This window comes from Talpa europaea (assembly GCF_964194135.1).
Source record: "Talpa europaea genome assembly, chromosome: 9".
In the NCBI taxonomy this organism is placed as follows: domain Eukaryota; kingdom Metazoa; phylum Chordata; class Mammalia; order Eulipotyphla; family Talpidae; genus Talpa; species Talpa europaea.
In genome coordinates, this window is record NC_140076.1 from 82919781 (window position 1) to 82943599 (window position 23819).

At 43.9% G+C, this 23819-nt stretch overlaps 2 protein-coding genes across 2 annotated transcripts; both read right to left on the reverse strand.

Annotated features, from left to right (window-relative positions):
* Nucleotides 1–3705: 3705 nt before the first annotated feature.
* MED7 (mediator complex subunit 7) lies at nucleotides 3706–4407 on the reverse strand (the record flags this gene model as incomplete). The annotated part of the gene is made up of 1 exon (XM_084243954.1): nucleotides 3706–4407. The coding sequence occupies one exon, from the start codon at nucleotides 4405–4407 to the stop codon at nucleotides 3706–3708; it is 702 nt and encodes a 233-aa protein (XP_084100080.1).
* A 13625-nt stretch (nucleotides 4408–18032) lies between these two features.
* GARIN3 (golgi associated RAB2 interactor family member 3) lies at nucleotides 18033–20969 on the reverse strand. Its single transcript, XM_084242421.1, has 2 exons — nucleotides 20291–20969; nucleotides 18033–19542 (listed from the first exon to the last, which is right to left on the reverse strand). The coding sequence occupies exons 1-2, from the start codon at nucleotides 20960–20962 to the stop codon at nucleotides 18106–18108; spliced, it is 2109 nt and encodes a 702-aa protein (XP_084098547.1). The 5' UTR covers nucleotides 20963–20969; the 3' UTR covers nucleotides 18033–18105.
* Between the last annotated feature and the right edge of the window lie 2850 nt (nucleotides 20970–23819).

Consider the following 23819-nt stretch of genomic DNA (forward strand, 5'->3'; position numbering starts at 1 on the left):
TGACACACCATGCATCCTTGCAGCCACCTTTCCCCACCCGAGCCCCATCATTTCAACATCTCATGCCAAATCTGGGGGTTGCTGCACTTCAGAAAACTTAGTCTATGTGACAAGCAGATGTGACAGGCATCCCCTATCACTGTCCCGTCTTAACCATAGCACCAGAGGACTCCCCAGCACTGGTCCAGGTAGCCCTGCAATAGATTCTAATCAAAGGCGCCTATTCACTGATTATATAACACTGATTATTTTTTAAAAACCCACAGCCTGTCCTCCCCATGACAAAGATGGTGCTGGCCACAGACAGGTACAGGCTGCAAGGCTCACTTGTTGAATCACTAGCAGCATCTCTGGGAGCCTCCATCTCAGTGCCTCTTCTGCAAGCTGCAGCTCCCAGCTGGAATGATGGCGCCATCTGCTGGCAGCAACATGACACTGCAAATGTTAATTCTTGCATTCTAGGTTTTTTTTTTTTCCTTTTTAAATTGAATAATATCGCTTCATAACTTTCAGGTGTGCATCATAGGGAATGTGTGAGTATATAATACATAGATCACTAAAAGTCAAATCTATCCTTCTCTATGCCAATGTCTGGATAAACCACCCCCTCAATCAGACCCTTCTGGTAATAATTGGCTGTAGAGTCCAAAATTTTAATTTTGTATTTCATCTGTGTCCTCTATATACTATATATGAGTATAATCATGGCCTTTCTCTTTCTCTGACTTATTTTACTGAGCATAATGCACTTCAGATTCATCCATCTACTTGTAAGACAAGATCATGTTTTATAGCTGTATAGTATTCCATTGTTTACATAAACCACCTCTCATCATTGGACTGTAGGGGCACTTAGGTAGTATCCACCTCTTGGCTATTGTAAATGTTGCAATAAACTTGGGGTGCCTACATCTCTTCAAACTGCCAAATGCAATAACCAAAACATTGAGGATACAGCTAACTTCTGACAGCTTACTGAACACCAGAAGTTGTGCTAAGAGTTCTCTACCCATGCTCTCATAGACTAGGAACAGTCCTATCATTTTTCTTATTTCATCACTTTTCCAAAAACATTCCAGGTTTAGAACTGTCAACTACATTTTTTGATTGACGTGTAAATAGTTGAGAAAGAATTAGTATTTCATTAACATGTGATTATATTCAAATTTCAAGTCCATAGATAAAGTTGTATTGGCATATAGCCACGCTCATTTGCTTACGTGTCTCCTATGGCTGTTCTGTGCTCTATAATTTACTAGTTGTGACACAGAACTTGGCCTCTAATGCCTGAAACATTTAGAAACTGGCTTCAGAAAAAGCTTTTGGACTCCTAGCCTAGATTCTCATCCATGTACACCACCAGGGAAGCACACACTGAAGCTCACTTCTATAAAATGGGTATAATACCTCACGAGAGGAATTTTTCGGAAGATTACGCCTACATGCATAGACTCGCCTTCAGATACTGCACAGAGGGAGCTCTACGAACTTACCCCTTCCTCAGTCCAGAATCATGGAGTGTCTTGGAGTGTGGACTTCAGGGCAAAGATCTTGGATTCCATCCTTGGTGCCAATACTGATGACCAATGACTACTGATACTATGATGCAGTGAGAGGTGGCAAAGGATGGAGGCTGATGCTTAGACTGGAAGCCAGAGAAATTTCCATCCTGCCTCTCCAATTCACTAACTGGTCACTTGGGGAAAATTACTTAACCTCTTAGTTTCTGCTTCCAAATCTGCAATATGGTTGGAAAAGAATGCCGATTTCACTGGGTTGTGGTGAGGATGAAATGACTTGATAGATATAAGGCGATTTTAGAGCAATGTCAACTAAGCCCTGTGTGTTTGCTCTTGATTTCCCCTCATTGAGGACAAACGCTTCTGAACTTTATCTGCCCTATGTCAGCATCCCCAGCTCCAAACACAGCCCTCACTACACAGTGGCCATAACAGCCTTTCTCCTTCAAATCGTGCCAACTTTTTATTTTCTCATGAGGCATCTGTAGTCTTACCAGTGAATTCAGGGCCCAGCACAGGACTTTTTTCTGAAATACAGCACAACACATGATATCATCTTCCAAAACCTTTGACAAATGTATACATGACTTGAAAAGATAGATAATGCGGATGAGGCATTTGAGCAGGCAATGGGAAAGTAACTGGGCCCAAGATGCTTCTGAGCGTTATGATGTATGAATGGCTAAGGCATGAAGTAACCACCTTCAGTAACTCACTTTCTCTTTACCTTTTCTTTTACTTTTATCCCCACTTCCTGTGCCACTATCTAGACAAGTGTTAGGCCTGAAAGGACAGTATTAAATGTATGCAGTGAAAGAACAAATGAATGGTAAAGCAGAACTCAGGCAGGTGTGGGGAAGATGAAGTAGTACCTGTTATTTTGCTCTTGTATCAGAAGTACAGGTACTTAGTTTTGAGTAGCTGCTTGTGTCTATTTGGTGCCTCCCCTTTCCCAAAGGCGCACCCCCTCCTCCGGACACACTGCCATCTTACAGGACCAGGCTCCAGCTGATTGGCTCAGCTGAAATCAGGTATGTCACCCCTACTTCCCCCACTGCGGACTGGTAAATTCCACCTCTTCTGTTAATCTGTACTGAAAGATAAATCCCAGATAATGGTGCTGAAAGTTTACACTTGGGAACTCAGAGTAGCCTTTTTTTCCATCCACACTGTGAAGGAAGTTGATTTATTAAGAGAATGAAGCCAAAAGTGAGAAGCCAGACAGGAGAGAGGGTCTGGATGGAGCCCGAGTCCCAGTTGGCCTGGACACCCACCCAGCCCCCTTCAGCATTAGCTGTTCCTTTATATTTTCGTCACGCAACATCACGCAGTATCCTTTCAATGAAGCCAACTATGACTATGCTAACTCAGGTAGGGCCTGCCTACGCAATCCTCCTCCTGCAATCCTCCTGTAAACCAGCTACAGATTTCTTAAAAGCAGTGCCAGGGTCCCACTCCAAAACCATGAAATTGTTCTCTGTGGTGTGGGTTTGGACACTGGAAATGCAAAGAGGCATCCAGGTTATTCTTCCAGATATTTCATTTCATTCAAACTCTCAGGAATATTCATTATGACAGGGGGTCCAGAGATGTACCTGAATCCTCACAGGACTGATTTCATAGTTATGTTTTCAAACGTGTAGCATTTGAGCAGCTATTTGGGTCTGTCTGGTGTCTCTCCTTCCTGAGAGGAGCACCGCTCCCCCACACCTGGACACGCTGCCATCTTCCAGGACAAGGCCCACTGGTCCTGCAGAGATGAAGCAAATTTTAACTGAAATAAATCTAAAGGTTTCAATTTCACATCTACATATTGATATCCTTTATTTATCTATCATTCTTTAAGCAAATTACAAATCTACTTTTCAAGGAGGAAAGCTTGCCATTACTGAGGATATCTTCACCACTTTACTGCAACTCGCAAAACAGGCATGTTCCACAAGACAGCAACACACACTTTGCTTTTTAAGGTGATTTCTCTAGTAATGCTGGCACACTCCTCTGCCCACGCTTGTGTAAGGTGAAATCACTGCCTCACATCTCATAACAGATAAAGATGGGGAGTCAAGGCATTCACACGACTTCTGGTCATTTGCTTTAAGACTGTCCAGGCACAAATTAACTAACATACGATGTTATTTAATGAAAGGAAAGAAAGAAAAGCACAAAGAAAAAGAAACGCCCTTCATGGTCTCTCATTCATCTCGTCAATGAGCACACATAAGGCAGCGTCTTTCTCTATAATCTGGTCTCTCCTGTGACCTGAGCTTTCTCTCTGTTGTTCATTCTGTCCAGTACAATTGTTGTGATCCTCAGCATCCATCGGTTCAGTCTTTACTCTCATGCCTGCTTCTGAGTGGGGCAAATCATCAGGCAAAGAAGCCAAGCAATTCTGAATCATCTCAATGACTCTTTCCAGATGCTTCTGAAACCTCTCGGCTGTTTCGAGGCGCTGTCGTTTCTGCACCTCCATCATGACTCTCAAAGTCTCTCTGGCTTGGTGGGGTCGGTATTCATTTATGAGATGATGCACATGGACAAAAAGCAACTTCAGATCTTCTAACTTCTCTTCCCGCTTTATACTTCCCGGGCTCCGTATCAAGATATCTAAAAGGTCTAGGAAATTAATGAGGATGGACATGTTGAGTTTTCTCAGTTCTTTCTTGTGATCAAACTGCATAGGATGAAGCCGTTCGATGCCCTGACTTTCTAAAGGGCGGATGATAAGATCATCACATTGGAACTGGTTGCCAAACATCATATAACTGTCTTTTATCGGAGGCGGGGGCTTGGGGGCGAGGCCTTCCTGAATATTCTCGTCTGTATACTCCTTGATGTACTGCATCGGAGGTGGTGGAAGGGCACTCACTTGCTGTGGCTCACCCATTGCGGAAGATGGAGAACCTACAAAGAGAAACAGAACAAAGATTGGAGTGGAGCTGCAAGACCAACTTGTCACAATGGGTCACTAAAGACAAATTTACTTATTTTTCTGAAGCTCGGGGCCCAGGACAAAATGATCTCCTCAGCTTTCAATAGAGAAAGGCTGCCATTCTTTTCTAATTAGGTGGTATACCCTCATCCATCCGAGTATTTTTCCTTACCTATTTAACTCTTTCAGCTACTCAATAGTATCCTTCATCTATGAAGAAAATTTCCTGGACACACACCCCTCACTGGTTAACCCCATTTTCTACTTCCCTATCTAGTCAAGCTACACATTTCCTGTCTCCCCATCCCAACGCCACAAGCACAAGCACAAGATGATGCCTTATATTATAGATTGATTTCCAAAGGCAAACACTTACTTAAAACTCTAATAAATATGACAAAATTAACCTTGCTATCTTCCAGACAGCTAATAACATGAGTTTTGAAACCAGGAAATGATGACCCAAATCCACAACCCCCCCCCCTCTTTTTTTCCTGTAACATACTCTACGTTTTCTTATGAACACATAACACATCTACTGCAGGATTTTCAAACCCACTTTAAGCTTAGCTGTATCATGAAATGAGAAGATTCCAAGTGGTCATCTGGACCGACCTTGTCAAGTTTTCAAGATGTAACACCTTCTTACACCAGAATTTGTGAGGTCTAAGAGCAGCTGTGAGGCACAGGCTGCTGATGAGAATCTAGTGAGGCAGTCACCATGAGCACCCCGTTCCCATGATGATGGCTATATTCCACAGTTCACAATTTTAACTAGTCTTCTGCTTATTCCTTTTTGTTATTACCCTTTCTGGCCTCAAACTTCTACCTCCACAAAAACTGCTCATCCAGGTCATCAACCATCGTCACACAACCAGCTCTTTTTCTGTGGTCATCTTAACCTCACTGCAGCATCAGCAGCATTTTCTTCCTTTCCACACACTTTCCCTTCTCCCTCAGCTTCTGGAACCTGTACATCTATGTTTTCTTACTACCTCATTGGCCACTTGGTTTCCTTTACTGCCTTCTTCTTTATCCAAATTTTAATGATATGTGCCTCAGAGAGCTGTCCTGGGTCCTCCTCTTTCTAAATTAGGGAGCCACAAACTCAAACACCAAAGGGAAAAGGCAGGCACCTTAAAGATGAAAACCCTCTAAGTCAAGGATTAAAGCACATGCATGCAGACTTCAACGCCTCCAGGCAAAGGCACTGATGTGAGAATACAGGTTCACAGTTGCTCAGTTTCTTGATTTTTTGAGAGCAAATACAGATTTTTAATGTGAATCTTTCAATTTTAAATATTGGTTAATGAAATTCAGAAACTGACAAGCAGTGTGTGGTCAACAATAATTTACCTACAACAATCAGTTCTAGACCTCTGATTTATATTTTCTCCCGTGGGTGACCTTAATTCTTTCCTAATGTCATTTCTATGTGATTCTCAAACAGGGGTAATTTTTCCCAGCAGGAAGCATACATCATAGCAGAGGGAGGGGATGCTACTGGAATCTAAGGAATAGAGGCTGGGGATGCTGGTAAACATTTTTACAAAGCAAAGGACAGTGTGCCCCCACTCCCGACTAAGAATTATCCAGCCTGAAATGTCAGTAATCTGTGCCAAGGTGGAGAAATGCTGGTTTGCATTTCTGACTTTATCTCCAGTCCTAAGATCCTGCTGAATGTTCACAGGGCATTCACACTTAAATATCATTTTTTTATTCTATGATTTCATCCACTACACACACATACACACACACACACAACCCCTTTCAGCAAAATGATCCCATTTCCCAATGAGTGTTTCAAGCCATAAAGCTCAAGAAAGACTTAATCCTCCCTTTTCATCAATCTCCCCTCGATACCATATCTTCCAGATCTCAAAATCATCAGTTCTGACCAAGCCACTATTCCCTCTTACCTGGAATACTCTGCTTTCAGTGTCAATCTTCTACATAATAAACACTTTGCCTTTCTTCCTATTTCCTACCAACATTGTCTTCCATCCATACTCACAAGTCCTTAATGCTACCAATCGCCTTTGGATCTTTCCATATGCTTTTCTTTCTGCTTCACGTACTAGCTTAAAACGTCATCCTTAAATTATTAACTTCTTTAATTACGCAGCTAAAGCAGATCCTGCTTCTCTCCCCCCTCTCCCTCTCTCTCCTTTAAACCAGTACCTAATTTGTCTCCTTTGGTTAGTCTATCAGCTCCATGAGGGAAAGGCTGTGCTGATCATAGCTCTTACTATGCTCAAAGCTTTGCACACAGGTGCTCCACAAACATTGTTGAGCAGCTCCACTCATTTCAACAGGGCTCCAAATCAATGGGAATTTGGAAATAGGTGCACACATCCTTAATTAATGCTCACTCCTTCAGCTTGCCCTGTACAACAATTACTACCCAGGGAGGTTGGTTATGATGACAGGTAATGCCTGAGGACACCTTATAAGCTAGGCACTGTTTTAAATATTTTCATGGTTGGGAGAAAAAGCCACTTTTTACACTTTAGAGCTCAGACAACTGTGGCTCATAATGGTTGAATCAGTTGAGTAAAGTCACAAAGTAAGTAGCAAAGGAAGAGATCCAGAGCCTAACCTCCCCACACCACACTACAGGCTCTCTCAAGGATAAACAAGAAACACTGCCTCCACTCTAGTGTTGCTCTATCAAGGGAAACTACAAAAGATAACCAACTACAAGCTATTACCAAAAATAAATCTAAAAATTTCGTACAGGAAGCTCTAGCATAAACAAAATTAAGACAATCTCGTTTTTCTTTTTTTATTTTAACATGTAAGTTTCAGGAGTCCATCATTAAAAGCTGACTTCTGTATAGATTACATTAAGTTTACCACTAAAAATCCAATTCTATACTTCATCATACAATTGACTCCTTTTACCCCAGTTACTCAAACCCCTTTCCCTTCCAATAACCACGAATAGGTGTTACAGCCCAAAAGTTCATAGATTTTTGTTTATTTATTTCATCTCTTCCTCTCGGTATTGAGTGAAATCACACGATGTTTATCTTTCTCTGGCTTATTTCACTAAACATAATTCCCTCTAGGTCCATCTATTATTGAGAGCAGCAGGATTCCATCTTTTGATAGCTGCAGAGTGTTCCAGTGTTAGGACACATACATAGATACACTACTCTTTATCCATTTGTCTGTTGATGAGCACATAGGTTGTTTCCAGCTCCGGGTTATTTTAAGTAAAGCTGCAATAAATATGGGGGTGCATATATCCCTTCAAATTAAATGTTTTGAAGGCATTTTTTTTGGTAAATACTTAGAAGTGACCAATCCTATTTTTCAATAGAAAAATATCTGCAAGATAACAAAGGGCAAATATCATGAATGTTGTTTATTTGATTTGTTAAAAATGCACCTCAGGGCCTCCCTGCCTCCCTTGGTGGCGCAAGGGTTAAGACGCAACCTATGAAGCTATCTGCAGCCACTGCAGCACGAGTTCGATTCTCGGCCCGCCAGGGAGCAGCCCACATGGCACAGCAGATGTCTCCTGGCTCACTGCTCCCCTCAGCAGTGTACTCCTCTCCGCTCTTCCCTCAGCAGTGTACTTTGGTCAGTCTGCCTTTTCTGTTCCCCACTCTGTCTCTGGTGAATCCTCTCAACCCCCATGCCTCTAGCCTGTACCCCAGCTCTTGTATGCATAAATAAATCTTTTTTAAAAAATGTACCTCAAACAATGATTAGGAAGCTTTATCCTTAATAAAGACTTACTGATTTTTTAAAAAACTCATATTAATAGAGAAAGGAAAAATAGGCAAGATGATGAAAATGCAGATGCTGAATAAAGGTGGGAAAACTGATTCAGACCAAAATACTTTCATCAGCAAATTTTTCAAAGGGACATTTTTATTCTAACAGACAACCAAGATTTCAAACAGTCCATCATTCAACATATACTATAATACCTTCTTTGTGGCAGATTCTAGATTCCAGCAGAGGCAATTCTCCTCCCTCTCAGTTTCTTCAGCGAGGTCATCCCAATTTTAGAAGTGGTCTCTTAGCTATTCTGGCCCTACAGGAAGACGTTCTGGAGTGAAGCCCCTACTCACCTCAGCTCCCACCAACGTGATCAGTGCATAACACTTTTAAGTGGCAGGACAGCACCACCCAAGAGATTACAGAGAATTCTCATATACAATGGATAGGAAAACAAATAAATATATATTTTGAATTTAATTTGGCAGTACCAAAATTCTATTTTATTTTTACACCTCTGCTTATACCCTTTTTTAAAATTAGATAATCAATACAGATTCACATCTCTTCAGATGATGTTAACACACCACATCCACTACCAAAGTACTAACAATCCTTCACTATAGTCCACAGGTACCCCTCTACCTTTTGCTCTTAGCCTCCTTTCCCAGTATCAAAATTTTAAATACTGATATTCTTTGAATCTAAAATTCTATTTCTTTGAAATTTATCCTACAAAAATACCAATGCAGTTACACATAAATGTATATAAAGATGTTTAACGCAGCAATATTTGAAAAGAGTTGGGAAAGTTGGAAATAAACCATGATAAAATATGGCTGGAAAAAATGTCTACAGAGTACAATACAGCTATGAAAGTAAAGGAGGCGAAAGTGTGTGGGGACTGTTTCGATTATGTACCAAACAATTATGATAGTTACAAATACAGTCAATAGAAATCACACATCTGGATCTTACTGGGATAACAACATGTGGTGCTGACTCTCTGGTCAAGCTGGGCAGTGACGAAGCTCCCAAACAGCCCTGGAGATCACAAGGATAAACAACACACTCTACAGACTGTTTTTCACTTTCAGTGCCACAGTAAATAAAAAGCATGAGATCATCAACACGACTGTAAAATCCACTTTGTGTTAGACCGGTTTGTCCAACTACAGACTAATGCAAGTGTTCTGAGCAGTTAAGGTAGGCCTCCTTAAGCTATGATGTTCTTTAGGCTGGGCATATTAAATGCTTTTTTGACTTGTAATATTTTCAACTTATGACAGTATTATCAAAAGGAACCCAAATATAAGCTGAGGAAGACCTGTAGCTATTACCAACTTTCACTTTTTAAAATTTTAACATAGGGCCTCCCCTGGTGGCGCAGCGGTTGAGCACTGGGCTGCAAAGCTGCCTGCAGCCTCTGCAGCGCCAGTTCGATCCCCGGCTGCTGGCGAGGGTCCCACATGGCGCGCAGACCTCTCCTGCCATGCCCGCTGCTCCCCTCAGCAGTGTATTTCATCACTCTGCCTGTTCTGCTCCCCACTCTGGCTCTGGTGAATTCTCTCATCCTCCCGCGCTTCTGACTGTACCCCAGTGCTTGTATAAATAAATAAACAAATAAATAAATAATAAATCTTTAAAAAATAAAATAAAATAAAATAAAATTTTAACATAAATTCAGACTTAGGAGTTTCATGAACAGTACAAAAAGCACTATACTCTTTGCCCGGACTCTCCAAATGTTAACATTTGTCCTCATTTGCCTTACTGGTGGCTCATTCCTAGACCCCCAAATCCTTCCCTGCTGTAGCTATGTCTGCTTATAACTACATCATAATTAGCAAAATCAGAGAACTGTCCTTAACCTGGTTCTTCAAGATGAAACTTTTAAATACACCCCCCCCCCCCAAGTCTCAGTGCACTCAAGTCTTTTGAGGTGGGGAGCCCAGTTTTGTGCTTTCAAGGTGCACCTGCACTCCTTTATTTGTAATTTTTCCGAAGCCAACTGCCCTCTCTTAGTATTCATGACAAGTCTACGAGCTAATAAGCACACGATCGATTTCACTTGAAGAGATGAGTATCCCAAGTTGAGATCCTGGCAAGTGTTCGCGTCAGATCAAGAAATGAACCAGTGGCCCAGAAGAAAGAATCCTAACCCTACATCCCAGGTCCTTTTAGCTGCTCCGTGCAAACTCTTGCAAATCTGCAGCTTAGGAAACTTAATTGTACGAAGGGGACTTGACATATGACGAAAAATTATGTTTATCTCTCTCAACTCTCCAGTGGCACTTCAGAGTCGGTCCTGCCTCACCTTCTACCTTCTGGGTCCGCCCCAGCAGGCGGGCTTCGGCCAGGCCCCCCCACCCCACCCCCCGGGAGGGACCACTGTGTCTCCAGAGAGCAGGCTCCCTGCAGATGACTCCGACGACGCGACTCAGGACCCCTCTCCGCCCCTGTCAGCAGATTTCACCACTGGCCTGAGGAAGACGCGCAGGACGAGGCCGCGAGCCGAGCCGAGCCGAGGGCACCCAGCTCTGACGACCCGCGGCCGCCGGTCTCCCTCGCCCGGGTACCCCCGACCACCGGGCCCGGAGCGGCGGGGGAAGGCGGCGAGAGCACAAGGCGCCGGCTCCTCCGACCCCACTGAGTCGCTCCCCAAGGAGAAACGCTCCCCGGCGGGGAACTGAGCCGTAGCCGCCCACTCACCTCAGCTCTCGGTTTACAGTAGCTCCCGCCTTGGCGACCGCAGCCAAATCCGACTTCCGGCCTCCTCCTCTTCCAGGAAGAGGCGCCTGATGCCGGCTCTGAATTGGCTGAAAGAGCTGTCCGTTAAGGGGCTCTAGTCCCGCCTCTGGACGACGGCTCGATATTACGCCTGCGCAGACTTCCCGCCCGCCTCTGGGCGCTGTGGTAGTGGGCGGGGCTTGTGCGTGGGGGCGGGCCTCTGTGTACTTTGCAGCAGTCAACTCGGAGGGTGCTGTCTCCTGGCTTTTTTTACTTTTTTAGAAATGAAATATGGCATCCATATGCGCTACATCAAAGTTGGAAAATATACATAAGGAGTTTCTTTTTTAATTATGTAGACTCTAACCTCAATGCCAAAAATAACAGAATAAATAAGGTGGTTCATTTAACGGAGTTAGTTAATAAAAGAGCAAGTTGTTTCCTACTGTTATCATCTTACTTGTCAGTCATTTATATACAATATTTGAGTAGCTGTTATATCCGCACTTCTATCAAGGACGGTGAATGATACACGCCCAATAATGATAATGCTGTTTATCAAATATTCTTCATGTGGGAGAGACTTAGTCCATTCCAGGGTCCCAGACATTATCCTTTTGATTTGAATGTCACTTGCCCTGGTTTACAGATAAGAAAACTAGACACAAATCAATTATGTATGTCTCTCAAGTAGCACAATTCATCCAAAGCAGTCACATTTAAAGCCAAATATGCCTGATTCCAAGATCTTACTCTTACATCATAGGCTGTGCTAAACTAATACTTAACACTAATCCCCCACAGGTAATAGAATTTTCTTTTGGTAAATGTAAAAGAATTTTTTGAGAACAAGACTTTTTAAAAAATACGTATTATGATAAAGTAAAATGAACTTTAGATGTCTTTTAAATATTTTTTCATCTGGAAATATTTGTGAATGTGATCGAGAATAAGTAACATGTTTCAATTTCTGTTTCTTCACCATTCACTTGTTTTTATTTTCAACTAGGAATTCTGAGATGTCTATTATGTTTCCAGGCAACAGATTACCAATTTTTTAAAATTCAAATTTAAAGGTTTCTTTTGGAGGTTATTTCCATAGGATGTGTCACAAATTCTTATGGGGAACTTACAGGATTTTTAAAAATAAAATCAAAGAATTGTAATTGGAAAATGCCAGTTGAATACAGACAGAAATTGAATCTATAATGAACAATTTATTGTTGGAAAGCAAGCAATCTGAGAGAACAGGGGTATTTTAACTTAAAAGCCCCTTCTAACATCTCATTTCAAGTTAGCTTTTTTCTTGTGAACTAAACAAACACAGTTAATCACAAACATCCTCCCACCATAACAGCTCATTACAGTTGGTGCCTGATCTTCACCATGTCCCCAGAATTTGTTGCCTCCTTGGTCATCTTGACCCAGGTACACCCTATTTTCCTGGGCCTAGGAAAACATCTCTGTTCTCCCAATGATGTCAATGTCCAACACTTCTTTAGTTGTCTCTGGGGCAGAATTCTCAGTTCAAAATAAGAGTTCCAGTTCAAAGAAAACAGATTATTAATCATATGATATTTGCATGTAACCTATGCCATGTGTGTATGTGCAGATTCCTATATTAAGTATGCCCTTCCCTCCCCCCCAGCCTCTCTCAGAATCTTATTTTAAAGAGGTAAATTGGAAAACATTTCTCACAATCACCTTATTTTTTACATGTAAAATGTTCTTGCGGACACTTACAAACCCAGCATCAACAATTAGACACCCATAGGCATCATCACTTCATCTTTAAATATTTCCACAAAAATTCATTTGTAAATGATTATGATCTTTTTCCCAGTTAATAAATGTTCATTGAATACCTGCCATTGTCAGGCACTCTCCTAAGGACTAAGAATGCAGCAGTGAGTGAAACAAAACTCTACGCTCAGGAAGTTTGAATGGAAAGAAAAATAAACAAATGCATGTATTAACATGTTACCTAGCAATTATTTTGTCTGTCTTACTACCCCATTGGTAGGTTTATAAACAATAATCTCTGAACTCTTATTAGTCAATGACACTGTGTCTCTGCTTGTCGATCAGTCCAGGCAGGAGAAATGGAAACTAGAAATTAAATATTTCATATCCAGTCCCTATTTCTTCCTATGAAATGATTTTTATCAGCTCATTCATCTAGTTCAAACAAGGCAGTTGGATGAGAGTTACTATTAATGCCTGTTCCCTGCAGTCTGCTTTAGAATTGTAACTCCTCCTCATCATTTTCACTGTTGTTGACTCATGGTACAAATGAGCTTATCACTAATAATCCCAACAACATAGACATGTGCGCAGCAGGCTGGGAACCCTTCTGTTTTGCCTGCTACACCTTTCCACAGCAGTAGGGGGCAGCAGTAACCATAGTATTCCGAACTCCACCCCCCCCCCGCCCCCCCCCCCAGAAAGTCTGGGACACCAGACTTTCTGGAGGTTCCATTGAGGGACAATGCAGCTTATCTCTTGCAGGTTGAATAACTTTAAAAGCTTTTAGAATGCTACCCAAAAAAGACAGGTAAGCCATTTTGAATTATTGTGGTAGCTGTTTTTGTAGGTAAGTCTACATTTACACTATTATGTGAAATTTCTCCAAAGAAAAAGTAACCATGCCGTTACCATATCTGTCTTTAAATTATCATAAAATCTGCCCATGTTACTAGTTGGTTGATTTCTTACACACTTCCAATGGAATCTGGAAATATTTTGAATGACCTTTTTAGGGCTCAGTCTTGCCTTTTAAAGAGTGGCAGGTAATTGTAATCACATAGCATGTAGCCTCCTCAGACTGGTGAATTTCTCTTAGTTATATGTATTTAACTTTCCTCCATTTTTTTTTTATGCTTTCTTTTTCTTATTTCTTTCCGTGACTGAATAATATTCTGTTGTCTGGATAAGCCACATCTTACTAACCCACTTACCTACATCTTAAGGACATCTTGGTTGCTTTCAAGACTTGGCAGTTATGAATAAAGTTGCTACAAGCACCCATAGACAGGTTTGTGGGAATGTAAGTTTTCAACTTCTTGGGATAAATACCAAGGAATACAATCGCTGAATCATGGGATAATGATAGGTTAGTTTTATAAGAAATCACCAAACTGTCTTCCAAAGTAGATTTATGGTTTTACATTCCAATCAGCAATGAATGAACGTGAACCTGTAATTCTACAACTTGTCAGCACTTGGGGATGTCAACATTTTGGATTTTAGCCACTTGAACAGGTGTGTAGTACTGGCTTCCAGAAGTAGATTTTTGTGGGAAGATGTTGGTGGAGGAGTTCCCTCAAGACTAGTACTGTGGATGGGAAGGGATGCCCAGGAGAAGGCCAAGCTGCAATTCAGCCCCACAGGGAGGTCTTGGAGTAGAAGGGAACTTCAGAGTTGGCAGGTGTTGGGCTGAGAGGACAAGGCCTTCACACCCCACATCAATCAGCCCTTATCTGGTGCTCTAGGAAGAGCGTTACCCTGGGCAAGGGAGCTCTCTGAGGTCAAGGCAACTTCCAAACTCACTGCCAGCTGAAGGCAGCAACACCAGCTGGGGCCACACCTCTTCCGTTGAAAGAATATCCACCCCAGGTGGATATTTCAAAGGAAAGATGTCTTTCAAAATATCCTCTCCATGATAATGCTAAGTGAAATAAGTCAGAGGTAGAAAGGCCCCATTTATATGTGGAATATAGAGAAACATAACAATGGGTCAGTCAGAACGAAACCAATAATAAACTCAACATCTCACTGCAAAACTGAGGTCTGGCAGCAGTGGGATTCAGGAAGGGAGGTGACCAATGGAGCAGAGTGAAGGGTTGTTGGGGCCCTGGTGGTGGGCAGGGCATGAAAGTGTACATTTGTAGAGGTTTGAACCTATAAGCCCCAGAGCATATAACCTATAACCTACTTCACCTCAATAAAAAAATTTCAGAAAGAAAAAAAAATCCTCTCCAACCTCTTCCTTTTGTAGATCCTGTGGCAAAAGACAGAAGTAATGTAATAGTTCTCTTCACAGCAGCTAAAGGGCCCAATACAAATGGGATTTGATCAAGTCCTCTTCCCTACATAAACCTTTCAATGACCTCCCATTACTCAAAGGTCAGAAGTCCAAATCTTATACATGAACTTTAAAACCTCTTCCAGCCTGCCCCCTCGCTCCATCCCCAGCACCCCTCTTCTCACCCTGCCCTACCACCCATGGCAGTCTGCTGTCAGTGTTTCCAGGCACCTTACTGCTTCTCCCAGTGCCACTCTCTCCTCTGTCTGAAAGAGCTCGCAAGATCACAGCCATATATGACCCTGTTTCCCAGCTGGCAAGCACTCTCTCTCATTTTGTGTATGTGTGTGTGTCCACCAGACCCTAACTAGTAACCCACCATTCAGGGCCTGATTGCACTCACAACAGCAGAATTGTTGCTGTGGTGATGAATGTTGCTATCAAAAATATTGGCCTTCATCTGATAGGTTATATGGAGTTGATGCTCCAATTGATAGCTCCCTCAGAGGAAGAGGCCTGCTGCTTTGAAATCCTTGGGTATTCATGCATGCCTCACCTGATGAACTGTCAAGATAGATAAGAAAATGCAGATAGAGTGCCTGGAAGAGCAAATCATGGGGGAAGGGCAGTCTGCACTTACTTCAGTGGTATTCTGGCAGTTGTGAGTCTGCTCAGCTAACACCCTAGTGGACTGGGTTCCCGTTAAAGAAGTCCTTTGGGGTGTTGGGTGGGAGTGCGTAAAACCAAGAACAAAACAAAGGTAAAGTAATGACTGTCTGCAGAACCCATGAGATGAGAGATAATTCAGCCTGTGGTATACTGTAAATTTGGGGTTTGAAGGCCAAAGTTTTGGGAAGAATTCCACTTTATGTCTTTCCTGTACCTCAAAACCTCTCACACTCCCATGAGGCTTCCACATAGGCCCTGTCAGATCTTTGAAAATCTGCCCCTTCCTCGCCTTCTACCTGTATCCACTGCTTCAGAAGCCTACTCCAATGATCCCTGGTGTCTGGTGGTTTGTATATCAGAAACCACCTGATAGGATTCTCCAGAGCCCCTGAGAAGGGCTTCTCTTGCTCTCAAACCACCCTCCTCCCAGAGAACCTCATTTCTCACCTCCTCCTCCTCCTCATATGTTCTACAGAGAAAGTCCCTTAAGTTTTACTGGCAACTTCTGTCCTAGTAGATAGTGTCACAGAGGAGAGGCTGAGATGACCCCCAACCCCAAAGACACACACCCACATGCACAGACCACAGTTCTCAGACCCATTTTTCTCAAATTCAGTTTTTATCATTTGTTATTAAACATTTAATGATTTCACAGACTTATATAATATACTTACAACTTTTTTTTAATTGATCAGGCAGCATAAGTTCCTTTTTCACAATTTTTAAAATTAACATTCCCACATCTAATGTGCTTTTGGAGTTGCTTTCCATAGGCATTCATAATTTACAAAGTTCTTCAGTACGTAGCACTTTAAATTGTTATTTCTTAACAATAAAGCTAGACATTTTCCATGTTCCCATATTCTGAATATTTTTGTCACTTAAAATTTTTATTTTGTAATTATTGGAAGATGCTTTTCAGGTTTACCTATTTTGTCCTTGTTCTCTCAATGCACGTATGAAAAAGTAAAACATAAGTGAAATAAATTGGTTAAGGAGTTTCTTAACCACTGCCTGGATGATAGAAATTCATAACCATCCTGATTTGAAATGCTAAAAAAAAAAGACAAAAGAATGAATTATGAAAGACACCCCTTGCTGAGAAGAACCATTGCCATTTCTGTTATTAAGACTCCTTCTTGTATCTCCCAGCCCACCCTCCCTCCTAGCCCCAGTATATAGTCACTATCCTGAATATGTATTTTAGCTAATTCATACCCCTAGACATACTGTTTGATGGTAATTTTGAACTGTTCTATAGAAGACTTGCTTTTATTAATCAACATTGTGTGAATTTTATTAATCAACATTGTGTGAGATTTACCCGTGGTAACTTGGATGGCTTCAATTCATTTAACTGCAAGCATTCATACACCACAATCTGTCAGTTCTGTTTGATGGACGTTTGCCCTATTTCCAGGGTTTCATTATTACCCATTGTTTTACGGTCAACATTCTCCCAAGTGTCGCCTGGCAAGCATGAGGGTGTCTCGGTGTGTATATCCAAGAGGACGGAGAATAGGTAAAATTAGTCAGGGATGGGTACGCTCTTCCTGCAAAGGGTCAGATAGTAAATGTTTTACTTTTTTTTTTTTATTTTTTTAAGATCTATTTATTTCTGCATACAAGAACTGGGGTACAGGCCAGAGGATTCACCAGAGACAGGGTAGGGAGCAGAACAGGCAGATTGACTGAAATACACTGCTGAGGGGAGCAGCAGGTGAGACAGGAGAGGTCTGCTGTGCCATGTGTGTAGCTCCCTGGCTGAGGATCGAGCTTGTGCTGCAGTGGCTGCGGCTAGCTCCATAGGCCACATCTTAACCTCTTGCGCCACCAAGGATGCCCAAGACAGTTAAATGTTTTAGACTACAGACTATACCATCTCTGTGGCAACTACTCAAATCTCTCATTTTAATGCAAAAACAGCCAAAGACCACATATAAATGAATAACTATGACTATGTCCCAATAAAACTTTATTTACAAAACTAGGCAGCCAGAAAAATGTGGCCCTCAGGCTGCCGATTCCTGACTAGATGATAAACCTCACTGTTCTGGTAGCCTACAAATGCTTTTGCATCCTTTCTTTCCTCCTGATTGTCCCAAGGGGACATGAGTCCTGTCTTTGCTTAGTCTGTGGACTGGACTGAATGTCCCTGTGTAGAATCCACCAGGGAAAAGAGGAAAAGGAGCACAGGGACATGATGGTGGTGATGCCCACAGTGGAAACCAAAGGCAGAAAGGGGTTGTACAGGTCATGCATACTGGATGTGCAGCGCATGGATAAGAGGTGGGGGTGCTGCCTGGGGTGTCATGCTGCAGCATAAGTCACATCATACTAGCCACTGTGAGGTCATTACCAATGGATTTAGAAACAAACAGAAGACAGCCTTTCCTTTGACAATGGTTGCTTCTTTTATTAAAGAAAGTTGGAATTTACTCTGTAGGGATACTTCCCTGAGGCTGGATCTCCACTGCAGCTTCCTGCCCTGGCTTGGTTTAAGTGGATTTGGCTTCTATGAATATGGCCTCCATCACCTCAGTTGTCACAGTCCCACTGATCTCCACGTCTGAGCGATCGGGGCATTTCTCCAACTTAGCTTCTATGTTGTGCTTCTCCACGGTCGCAGTCACGATGTCCACCCCTCTTTCCTGTGAGGTGAGTAGAGCTTTGGAGCCAGGAATGACTTTGAAACTCCGGAAGAAAGAGCTGATCTTGCTGGATTTCTTGCTTAGAGCGGCTGAGTTGGGAGCCGACCGGCTCTTGGCCGCCTTGGGCGCTGTCCTGGCCTCCTTCTTGCCGGTGGAGCTGTGGCTGGAGCTTTTGTGGGAGCTGCGGCCTCGGCCCCGGCTGCTCTGCCCTTTGTCCTTCTTGTTGTCCTTCGAGCTCCCGTGGCCCGACACGGAGCGGTGAGAGGATGATTTGCGAGTGGACTTGTCGGCCCGGTGGTGACCTTCCCCGGCCCGGTGGTGACCTTCCCCGGCCCGGTGGTGGCGGGAAGTCTTCCTGGAAGAGGTTCTGTCTTTCTTTTCTCTTCTTTCCTTCCTGTCTTTGCGGCTTTTGGCGCCGGGCTGGCTGACCTTCTGGCTGACCTTCTGGCTGCCGTCACGCTCGCTCATGTAGCCTTCGCTCTTCAGGGTGGACACCAGGGGCGCGGGGCACGCGGCTTGCTCGGCGGCGGGCAGGGGCGCTGTGATGGTGCCCGCGAACACCACGCTCAGACTGCTGCGCTGGGACGTGCTGCGGCTCGCCGTGCCGGAGGACTCGCACACCGAGGGCGTGCTGGCCGCGCCGGCCAGGGCCGCGCTGGTGCTCTCGGTGGAGATGTTGGCAGCAGCTGCGATCATCTTGCCAGAGACGCTTTCCCTGGAGACCTTGGTGGCAGCTCCGGCCAGGGCCGCGCTGCTGGGGCTCGAACTCGGGCCCTCAATCTTAGTGGCGGCGAGGCTCGCAGCGCCCCCGGCCGGGCTCGAGCGGGTCCCAGCGACCGCGAGACCCGCGGCTGGGCTGGAGCGGGTCCCGGCGACAGCCACGCCCCCGGCCCCAGCCGGGCTCGAACCGGTTCCGGAGACAGCCAGACCCCCAGCCGGGCTCGAACGGGTCCCAGCGACAGCCACGCCCCCGGCCGGGCTCGAACCAGTTCCAGCCACTGCCAGGCCCCCAGCTGGGCTCGAGCGGGTCCCGGTGGCAGCCAAGGCCTTGTCAGGGCTTGTACCGGTTCCAGCGACGGCCAGGCCCCCGGCTAAAGTGGTCCCGGGCAAGGACACTCCTGCTGGTTTGCGTGCATTCGTGGGGGGTTTCGGGCCTATGGATGTCCCGCCACGGGGGGCATACTGGATTCCCTCTCCCCCAGCATAAGCAGAAGAGGAGATTCCAGACACGTCCTGAAGTTTGTAAAGGCCAGTCTCAATCCTTTCTCCGGGGGACTCTGGGGTCTGGGTCAAGGGAGGAGAAATAGGTGAGACAGAAATGACAAAGTGAGGCCCCACTGACTGCTCTTCTCTCATCCATCCAGGAACTGAGCAATTCATGGGGTATAAGACTAAAAGTACCTTTGAAATTAACATAAGCTCCTATTAGGTGGGTATCCCTTCCTACAGCACTAGGTAATCCTGTGGGGGGAAGCAGTACTAATAGGATTAGTACTAATAGCAGTACTAATAGGAGTACTAATAGGATTCCCCATCCTCATACACTTTTATTTAACACACTTGTGCGTGTATCCTGCAGAACAGATTCTTAGAAGTGAGGCTGGTGGATCAAAGGATCCACATATTTGCCATTGGGTGGGAGGGACCTATCAAAACAAATTGTGCATGTGCAGACACTGGGAGCTTGTGCTGCCTTTAATCAGCACAGGGTAGTCACTGGGACAAAGAAGGAAAGATTCCTAATTGTTGACAATGTTCTACAACCGATGAGGCTCCCTGGGTTGGGGGAGAATTCCAGAAGAGACTGGACCAACAGGATACTATAAAAGGGATTATAACCTTGGGGAATCAGCCCAGGCACCTTAGGTGCCTCTGAAGGTCTCTGAAACTTGGACCTGGTGGGACAATTTGGAGAAGCACTCAGAACTTCCCTGAAGTGATGTCCCAACGTGTTGCCTCATCTGGCCCTGAGACTTAAAATGGAATGCATTTCCCGAGGGAGCCTCAGAGAACACTGAAGTCTTAGTAGGACCTGCTCTGAGCTGCTCTCCTCAAGCCCTCTGCCCCCTTGTGTTGCATCTCTATGGATGCTTACCGCCAAACTTTTGTCATCCTCTGTGGCCGTATCCCCAGTTTGGAGTGTCGGGCTACTGCTGCAGCTCTCCATTGGTGGTCTCAGGAGATAGACAAGTTTTTCCCAATAGCAAAAGAGGTCTTCTCGGGCGTCAGAAGAGGGACACAGTTGCAGGTAAAATGTGCGACCAGTGGCTAGCTTCAGGCGCAGCTGTTGTTTCTCACGATCGTGGATGGAGATCTTGACAAACTTCAAGGGGAGTAGCCTGGTGAGTTCGAGGGTCTTGGTGGACCTGCGCCCTTTCCCCCTGGAGGACCGGGCAAGTCTGGCATGATGCTCGTCACAGACTTTAGTTGGGCGGGCCAGCAGCATGACATCAGGCAGCGGGAGGATGGGGCTGGTGGAGGCAATGCCCACGGTTACCATGCGCACGCGGTTGTGCACGTCGATCACCTCTCCTTTCTTGCTGATCTGGATAAAGTCGCTTTCAAACATGGGTGCATACTTAAAAATATCATACTCTCCTCCCTTGTACAGCTGTCGTTGCAGGTCTCCCATGGAGGTATTGAACACACCCATGGAACGGTAGCTGTGGGCTGTGTAATAAGGTAACAAACACTCACCGCTCATGGTTCTCTTCATTCAAGACAACTTTGCCAGCCACCAACCAAGTCCCCGAGAGAGAGAGGGAGTGAAGGCAACTGCCCATCTCCCTGCAGGGCTCTGCTCAAATCTCCTGGTGCCTCTGCACTTATCCTGCATTGTCCTTTGTGACCTGTCACCATCACACAACCCTTTGTCCCAGCCTCTAAGCAGCCACCCCTGAACAAGCCAGGTCAGCCACCCCTGTAAGGCCAGGTCAGCAGCCTCTCCCTGAACAAGCCAGCACCTCCTCCCAGACCAGCTGACAGTGCCGGGGTGTAGGTGTTGGTAGGCTGTTGGGATGCCTCATTTATGAAAGCATTCTGCTCTGTAAATATTTGGGTCATTTCCAGCTTTTTTGATGATGTCATTACAGATCTCTCTGTGATGACCCTCTTCCTGCAGATACACTTTTGCTTCTGCCAAAGTTGTTCCTGGGGATAAAACTGTGGAAGTAAGTGTGTGTGTGTGTGTGTGTGTGTGTATGCACGCACACACATTCACTAAAGGTAGAGATCCAGTTAGGATTTTTGTTCTTCACCCCACACACAGTACAGTTCTTGTTAAAAGAATGACTACCCTCAGGCCTCCCTGGTGGCGCAGGCGGTTGAGCGCCACACTGTGGAGCTGTCGGCAGCCTCTGCAGTGCGGGTTCTATCTCAGCCAGCCAGAGAGCAACCCACCTGACGAGGCAGACCTCTCCTGTCTCGCCCACTGCTCCTCTCAGCAGTGTATTTCGTTCAGGCTGCCTGTTCTGTTCCCGGCTCTGTCTCTGGTGGATCCCCTCACCCTCCCGCACATCTGGCCTGTACCCCAGTTCTTGTATAAATAAATAAATATTAAAAAAAAAAATGACTCCCCTCTTCAAACCAGAGTTCCATTTGTACAGTGGCTTCCAGAGGATGGATGGTGGATGTTCTCATGTGAAGAAGACTCACTTTAATTATCTACTTGCCAGGACTAATAGATTTTTTTATTATTTTACTATTTTATTAAGGAAAATAAAACAAATCAGAAATATAGATTTTATAAAATGCCCTCTTGAGAGGTCTAGCCTATCACTATTTCAACTGTGACATTTTCCTTATAAATAAGTTTTTTAGTTTAATCCAAGTCACCTGCCTCTGACAAAGACAGCAGTGAAAATGGAGAAAAATTGCTCAGCTGTTCTCTTCTAGATATACTTCATATACTTGGAGATGGGGCCTCCCTGGTGGCACAGGGGTTAAAGACAGCACTTTTAAGCTACTGCCAGGCACTACAGCACAAATTCGATCCTCACAGACCAAGGAGCTGACCCACATAGCGAAGCAGGCCTCTCCTGTCTTGCCCACTGCTCCCCTCAGCAGTGTATTTCGTAGATTTGCCCATTCGGCTCCCCACTCTGTCTCTGGTGAATCCTCTCACCCCACATACCTCAGGCTTATACCGAGTTCTTGTATGCATAAATAAATCAATCTTTTTAAAAATATACTTGGAGATGGTTATTAAATCTTCCTTCTGCCTTTTGATGCCAAAGGAAGCTAATTTTCAAACACATAATTTTATGGCAAGGAACAGAGGTTTAGAATTATCTTGCTAGGGTCTAAATGCAGAGCCGGATTCTCTCCCAGGCCTTATGACTCAGATCAGGCCAGGACTTTTCCTCGGCGGCATGCTCTCATTATACTCTCATTCTTCACCAAATATGGAATTGCTTGTGGTTAGCAAGCTGTGTGGGACTCACTGGAAGCCACAGGAATTCATAGGGGTCTTGAATCAACATAGGATTTCCCACTGGTTTGCTTGCTGCTTTACTCTTGATGTCTTAACTGATAAACCGTAGATGTTTTGTTTCTTTGAAAAGTTCTTCAGAGAAATTATGGCAAATATATTTTTTGGAGGTTTTTTTTTTTACTTTGCACAAGGTGAGGAATCCAAATTCCCCCTCCCCCAGTTAGAAGACTACATCTGAGATAAAATACAACCCCCAAACTCAACAGTTATGTGCAATTCTTGAAATCAACTTCAACCACAACTTTTTTTTTTAACTATCCCTAGTGCCTACCGAAGTACCTGGCACATGGCAGCTTCTCAGGAAATAGGAACTTACTTGTGCACATTGAGATTTGTTCTTCCATCTGTTTATTCAACTGAATTTATTGAGCAAGTAATGCATTTAAGACTAGCTGGAAAATGTAAATACGAAGGTAGAGGTCTCTACATCTGTACATGTTTTTTTCTTAAAGATGTTCAATGACAAAAAAGAACAAAGTGGCTTATATTTTATTCTAATGAGATAATCACTGAAAGCTAACATGATTAGATTTAAAAATAAGAAGTGAGATTTTTCTGTATTTGACTCAACAGTAGCGCCCTCTCATAAGTTCATTTCTGATGAGTGATTAATAATAGAAATCATAATCATATTACTGAGTACTTGTTATACATTGACACTAACCAATTTGCATTCTTTTTGAAAACATTCATTCATACAACAACCCTATAAATGTACATAAAACTATTTACTATTCTTGTATTGTAGGGGAGGAAATCAAAAATTGTAGTTAAGCAAATTTATTGAGATCCCAAAAGACTGAAAGCATATGGAAGCCCCCAAATGTGGCAGTGATTAAATTACACGTATCTGGGTCATACAAATAGCATACAAATGTACAAGCACTGTACAGCACTAATTTATTCATTTAGTTAAGGAGGTTAGATGCCAACTTTGTGCGGGGCCATGTCAAAGCTGCTAGGCCTAGAGCAGTGGAGAAAACAGATACATTCTCACTCTTGTGGTGCTTACAGTCAGTCAGTCAGTCAGTCAGTCAGTCAAATATATTGTATGTCTAACGTCAATAAG

What these genes read in the sequence shown, in the direction of transcription:
- GARIN3 (XM_084242421.1), bottom strand. Translation starts at nt 20,962, where the DNA reads ATGAGCGGTGAGTGTTTGTTACCTTATTACACAGCCCACAGCTACCGT. An exon ending in AGGAGAGCAGCTCAGAGCAG is followed by an intron (nt 19,543 to 20,290) that starts GTCCTACTAAGA and finishes CCCTTGACCCAG; the next exon opens with ACCCCAGAGTCCCCCGGAGA.